At 34.6% G+C, this 6,603-nt stretch overlaps 1 protein-coding gene, 1 long non-coding RNA gene and 1 pseudogene across 2 annotated transcripts; all 3 read left to right on the top strand.

The window, feature by feature from the left end:
* Positions 1–1,255: 1,255 nt before the first annotated feature.
* LOC114759703 (probable LRR receptor-like serine/threonine-protein kinase At4g29180) lies at positions 1,256–2,141 on the top strand (annotated as a pseudogene).
* A 523-nt stretch (positions 2,142–2,664) lies between these two features.
* Positions 2,665–4,095, top strand: LOC114759668 (uncharacterized). Its single transcript, XR_003741943.1, has 4 exons — positions 2,665–2,785; positions 2,901–3,042; positions 3,846–3,917; positions 4,024–4,095. It is a non-coding gene; the product is annotated as an uncharacterized LOC114759668 (long non-coding RNA).
* Positions 4,096–4,967: 872 nt separating this feature from the next.
* Positions 4,968–6,391, top strand: LOC114759697 (probable LRR receptor-like serine/threonine-protein kinase At1g51810). Its single transcript, XM_028948920.1, has 4 exons — positions 4,968–5,102; positions 5,232–5,294; positions 5,461–5,650; positions 5,927–6,391. Exons 1-4 carry the CDS (start codon positions 4,988–4,990, stop codon positions 6,351–6,353), a joined length of 795 nt encoding a protein of 264 aa, XP_028804753.1. The 5' UTR covers positions 4,968–4,987; the 3' UTR covers positions 6,354–6,391.
* Positions 6,392–6,603: the final 212 nt, after the last annotated feature.

Genomic DNA, 6,603 nt, shown 5'->3' with positions numbered 1-6,603 from the left:
CCCCAATCCAAGCACTTTGACTCTTTTTTTCCTTCTTTTTTCTCCAACACTTTGACATTAATATTTAGAAGCTGAAAATCAATATGCTACCTTTGGTATTTAATATAAGACCTGGTTGATTAATTCAAGGAGATTAAGAAAGTTATAAAATTACTTAATATAGCACATCTTACATGATCTCTCTAAATTACTTAATACAGCATATCATACACTATCTTTCTAAATTACTTATGTGAATCATAAAATTATTGTATATCAATTTATAAGTGAGGTAAATTATTTTAGAGAAAAGTGATAAATATAAATAGTTTAAAGTAATTTACTGTCTTAATTTTTTAAATTAATCAACTAGGTCATATATTAAGAATTGGATGCATAGTAATAAGCATATATGCATCTCAATTTTTTATCCACCAATATAATTTAGATAAGGATTTTCCTCCACGACAGATTGTGAGAAATAAATGTAAATAATAATGTCTGGGCATGTGTCACAAATGAGAATAACTAGTAAGACTGGAAGAGAGGTTTCGAATGTGCATGTAGCGAGATTAAATGCACTGGTCAACACCCCTCAGTACACGTTATATAGAAATAAATGCAGGCCACCTCCTCTATATACGTCACATTGTATCATTTCTTCATTAGATTGCGTGTGTAATAGCTATATGCATTAAGTCAAAGCAATTTTACCGCAAGATAACTCATTGCTTGAAGGACTTGGTCATAACCAAATATGCAGGCTGCGCTTTAGTCTTTAACAAACTAAAAAAGAAGTTGGATGGTAAAATATTGGACTTAAAAAAAAATCCCTAATAACTACAGAGGGAGGAAGCGAAAGATTATGAAGATATAATTCCAAGAAATATAAATGACGATTTATTTATATCGTCTTTCCAGGAAAAAAAACATAATTTAATTTTTGAACAATTTAACTGCTGTTGATGTAATTATGTGCCCTTAGCTATTAATTTTTAAGACTGTTTTTCAAACCATCACAAAAGTTATCCTCCGGCAAGTCAATGCAAATACCGTAGGCTAAACGCAACTTCTTCCCACTAACTATATACACCCTCACAACCCACACCCCACTTTACTATGTTTCTCAAACCTACTTCTCATGCATCTTTGCGTGAATTTTAGACCTCAAGCTTCAGGCAAGTTCGTGTCTACTTTGCTATTGCTCTTTTATTCATGCATTATTATGTTATATATAAAGTTATCATGCTGTCTTCATAGAATTCAAACACAGATCATGGAGAAGACACCACAGTGGCTTCTATGGTTTGCCTTGATCCAAACTTTCCTTAATCTTAGCGATGCAATGCTCAGTGGAAGGAGACCCGCCCCCACCAGCAACTCTCGTTCTGGTAAGGGCCTTAAGTAGGTTATGTAAGATAATGTTCCATGTAAATATATATTCATATATATATATATATATATAACGTATATATTCATATATATATATATATGACGTACCGGCCAAACCCTTGTTTATGACTATTGGTTTTATTATCAAACCTATGAATGTTTTCTTAGTTAACAAGGTTTCCGTCAAGTTTTTGCACGTACACACAGACTTCATAAGCATTGACTGTGGAGCAAGCGACGAATACACTGACCCTCAAACTGGGATCTCATATTAGACAGACAAAGGTTTTATAGACACGGGGTATAATTCTATGATGGCGCCTGATCAAAGAAATGTAATAGATTTTCCTTATTTTGGGAGACAGTTCCAGACGCTAAGAATCTTCCCTGAAGGAAGAAGAAATTGCTATACCCTGAACCCAAAACTAGGCAAGAACCAGAATTACCTCATCCGAGCTTTCTTCACATATGGAAACTATGACGGAAAAAATCAAACTCCCACTTTTGACTTGTACCTCGGCACCAATTACTGGACAAATATTAATGCAAACCAAAATTATGTTTTTGTGGAGACCATCTATACTCCTACAACCGACACCATACACTTTTGCCTTGTAAAGTCAGGCAAAGGAATACCTTTCATTTCTACATTGGAACTACGACCTCTCAGCAATTCTATTTATACAGCTCCCTCCCCTTCTCAATCCCTTTTGTCTCTCTATAGAAGAGTTGATGTTGACTACACCGGTGCAGCCAAGTACACCAGGTGACTCTACTTTTTATATTCTGTAGCATGTTGTGTTTTCACATTTCCATTATCTGGCTCTTGTGAATTTTTACGTTCTCTATAGCTCCTTGTGCTATTCATGATGCTCTCCTTTTACATGGAAACAATTCTCATATTCAGTTATTTAATAATGCAAGCATAGGTACGCGGATGACATCTATGATCGTACGTGGCGCGAAGCCTACGCTCTCCAATTGCAAGATTGGGTAGTGTTCAATAAATCTGTGGATGTTGATCGCAAAAGTACAGATGATCCTTACAAATTACCAACACGAGTGCTACTATCTGCAGCCAAATCATTGAATCGTTCCTCTTCTTTAAACTCGGACTGTGTTTCTGCTTGGGGGAGTCCATTTGAATACTCTTTCACATATTACGTCTATTTTCATTTTGCTGAAATTGAGAAGCTTCCCCTTGGGCAGAAAAGAGTGATCGATGAAAAATTCCTCCCAAAGCCCATAACTCTTGAATACTTGAAGCCTCTGACGGTTTCTACAGTTACAAATCAAAGTTGTATTCATTTCAGCATAAGTGCAACATCAGAATCTGCTGCGCCTCCAATCCTCAATGCACTTGAGATTTACCAATTAACATCACCACTAACTTTCCCAACAGACCATAGAGATGGTATACGTTGCTTTATTCCTTAATCACTATGAGCTGTTTCCTGCTACGTCTTCTATCATTTCAGTGTGTGCACATTTTTGCTTTGACTTTTTCACAACATATTTATTATTTGTAGTGGATGCTATCTTGGACATCAAAATCACATACAAAATCTCCAAATTGGATTGGCAAAGTGACCCGTGTATTCCCAATTATTCATGGGAGGGACTTAGTTGCATTTCTGGCACCAATCACTCCTACGCAAGGATCACCTCATTGTGAGCATTCCACTTCTTGATCTATGATCATTGTCACAAATATGTTGGTTATAAACATTCCTAAATGTAGCATGAACTGTGTGTGATCATTTCCACACTTCTCAACCCAGAAGTTTTGATAAGGGCAAGCTTGAGTTGGTTGGGGTCAATTTAACTGATGTTATTCTTTCTCTTTTGGTAAATGGTGTTAACTTCTGTTGCAAAATGTTAAAAGATATTTCCGAAGTCCTAGCTCTACTATTTATTTTGTTTTAAATTAATTTCAAATTAAGTTAGTCAACGCACTAAGTTAGTCAAATATTGACCGAGTAAGCGTTGTATACGTTTCCATTTTTAAGTTTACCCAAGAGTACATCCATCTGTTAGCTGTCAAACATAATAACAACATCTAATGTTACATGTTAGTTAAAACCTAACTCTTTTCTTTTTCATAACTTTGGTTACATAGCATTTGTCTCCTGTGTTTTGTGACATGTTTACCTTTATGTAGATAGGATCTTATTCATGGGGGGATGACGACATTATTCATATCTCAACTCTTTCTCCCATATTTCCAAAAGTATTAACTATTAAAGAAGCCATATATACTTGAGAAAATTTTATAATCACCTATAGTTTGTTTTGACCACATATTCTGATTATTCCTAGCAGAAACTTGAGCATGAGCAAGTTAACAGGACACATAAGTATTTCATTCTCAGAACTTACGGAGTTAGAGTCCCTCTAAGTATATAGTGCTTAATTATGACCACATCTTCAGTCTAAGAATTTCACCATGTAAAATGATGTTTTTGCTGTTTCAGGGATTTGTCAGATAATAACTTATCAGGAACAATACCAGAATTTCTAGCTAAATTGCCGAAGTTGAAAGTCCTGTAAGTTGTTGGTGTAGGATTTTCGATTACTAATAGTCCATATGTACCATGATAACTTGTAGATCACCTAATAAGTGAATATATTTCAACAATGACTTTCTTGCAGTAATTTGAGAGGCAACGAGCTTACTGGTTCAATTCCGAATATTCTGAAGGAGAAGTCAGATTTGGAAATGAGGTTTCTCATTGTTTATCTATCATAGTTACTTAGCTTTAAGAGCCTTTTATTTTTATTTTTTTTAAATTGAAGAAAAATCAGTTTGTCAACATTAATTTAATATGATAAAACTGTTTGTGTTTCAACGATGGTAGGACAGATTTTATTTCGTTTTAAGGTAACTGGACAAGATTTATAATTATTTGATCTGACATTATCATCAGTAAAATTGATAAGTCAATGATAATACTAATTAACTTATTATCTGATTTATCTTTCAGTTTGGATAGTAATGCTGATCTTTGCTTGACGGATCCATGCAAAAAGCATAAAGTTCGCTATTCCCCTGATAGCATCTGTTTCTATTTTGATTGTTGTGATCTTGGTTTTGCTTGGAATATGGTTCTTTAGGATCAAAAGACTGAAAGGTTTGCACAATATTCTGTGAACTATCTGCCTTGTTATGTCTTACTCTTTTCATATTGGAATCCATTGATTCCATTTGAAATGGTAAAGAAAACATCTGAATGCCGAGGTCCACACTAACTATTGACAGATCTTTTTGCAGGGGATTTTACTAGGCATGAGTCATCAAAACTAAGAAGCAAAGCATTTTCTTACTCCAACGTTCTTGAGATTACGAATAACTTACAAAACTTGATTGGAGGAGGAGGATTTGGAAAGGTTTATTTAGGTATTCTGAAGAATGATACTCAAGTTGCGGTAAAATTACTTTCTCTATCATCAGTACAAAGTCATAGAGAATTCCGATCAGAGGTTAGTTCAAAATCCAATAGTTTATTAATTTCCTTGTTTTATGACCCCATTATTAGAAACATATTTTGCTCACTATCAATTATCTCATTCTCGTACAGCTGATAAAGTTCCATCTAAGTTATAGGTAGAACTTTTAATGGTTGTTCACCATAGACATTTGGTTTCTTTGATTGGATATTGCGAAGAAACTGGTGCAAGGGCATTAGTTTATGAGTACATGGCTAATGGTGACCTCCGGCAACATCTATCAGGTATGAAATCTTGCTTTGAATTAAAAAGCAAAACTAGGCATTTTCTATATCCACGATACAGCGTTACTTCATTGAGCAATATTTGAAGGTATATGTAAAAGAAATTTCATTATACTGTTTTATGTATAGGTAATAACCAGCATACTTTGAAATGGAAGAATAGGCTTCAAGTTGCACTAGACGCAGCGCGTGGTAAGCGAAACTTATTTTTTCCAATTTGTATGGAAATGATAAGATTTTGTTTTAATTTGATTCTCCTATATAATCTCTCTCTCTCTCTCTCGCACACACACACACAAAAGTCTAGATAAAAATATATAATGCAATTTGTCTGGTTATACAATGGACGAAATTGCAGGATTAGAATATTTGCATGATGGTTGTAAGCCAGCAATAGTACACAGGGATTTGAAGACCACTAACATTTTGCTAGATGAAAATATGGAAGCTAAAATTGCAGATTTTGGATTATCTAGAGCTTTTGCAAATAATATTGATAGTCATATCTCAACTCGTCCAGCTAGGACTATTGGTTACCTTGAACCCGAGTAAGTATTTTATTAATATTTTTCAACTGAGAATTATAGGCGCCAAATTTGTTCTAAGATTTGCTTATGTTCAAGAAAATCAATGCAATACAAAGAGCATTTGTATATTTAGATTGGAAAAACAAACCAAGCTCATTTTGTATTTGTTAGATTGACTACCACCAGGTAGAGTTTAATTTTTGTGAAGAATCTGAATTGATTTGATATACAAATTAAATAAACTAAACTAATTCTTGTGGAATCTTCTGTATCCCTTTGGATGTTAAATTTTCACAGGTTTCAAAGTTCTGGCAACCTTACAAAAGGAAGTGATATTTATAGTTTTGGGATAATTCTGCTAGAGCTAATCACTGGACAACCAGCAGCAAAAAAGCATCCAAGCAATACCGTCAGTCTCCTTCTTCAATGGGTTACCCCTAAAGTTAAAAAGAAGGATATCCAGTACATTGTTGATCCAAGATTCCAAGGAAAATATAATGTCGATTCGGCTTGGAAATTTCTGGAGATAGCCATGTCATGCACTGCACCAACTGCAATTCAAAGGCCAGTCATAAGTCAAGTAGTTTATGAGCTAAGGGAATGTTTGGCAATGGAGATAAGCATCGAAGTGACCAGCAGCGACCACCCCAACAATTCAAGCAGTTCCATGAATACGAGTGCTTTGCAATTTGATTCAGACCTCAGTATATTGTCTGGAAGATAGCTCCTTGTTTACGTTTTTTCTTTTCTTCCTGCTCAATTCAATCAACTGTTACTCACCATAGCTAAACATTATTTAGTCCATGTCATACGTAATTTGTTATATTCACGGCCTATTGGCCCACTTCGAAAACCAGGACATTATTCTCAAACTTATCATTCCATTTAGAACTGAAACTTGTTTTAATTTTCGGGGATGTTTCATAACTCCTCAAAGCACTTAAAATAAGTATTTTCACGCAAACCGAAATAAA

This window comes from Neltuma alba, unplaced genomic scaffold (genome assembly GCF_004799145.2).
Source record: "Neltuma alba isolate B1F8T4 unplaced genomic scaffold, ASM479914v2 tig00001614_pilon, whole genome shotgun sequence".
Taxonomy (NCBI): Eukaryota; Viridiplantae; Streptophyta; class Magnoliopsida; order Fabales; family Fabaceae; genus Neltuma; species Neltuma alba.
This window is presented reverse-complemented; position numbering and strand designations above follow the sequence as displayed.

Coding starts and splice junctions, on each gene's coding strand:
- LOC114759697 (XM_028948920.1), top strand. CDS start 4,988: ATGGTTGTTCACCATAGACATTTGGTTTCTTTGATTGGATATTGCGAA. Junction 5,103..5,231: donor CCTCCGGCAACATCTATCAG/GTATGAAATCTT, acceptor TTTTATGTATAG/GTAATAACCAGCATACTTTG. Junction 5,295..5,460: donor TGCACTAGACGCAGCGCGTG/GTAAGCGAAACT, acceptor ACGAAATTGCAG/GATTAGAATATTTGCATGAT.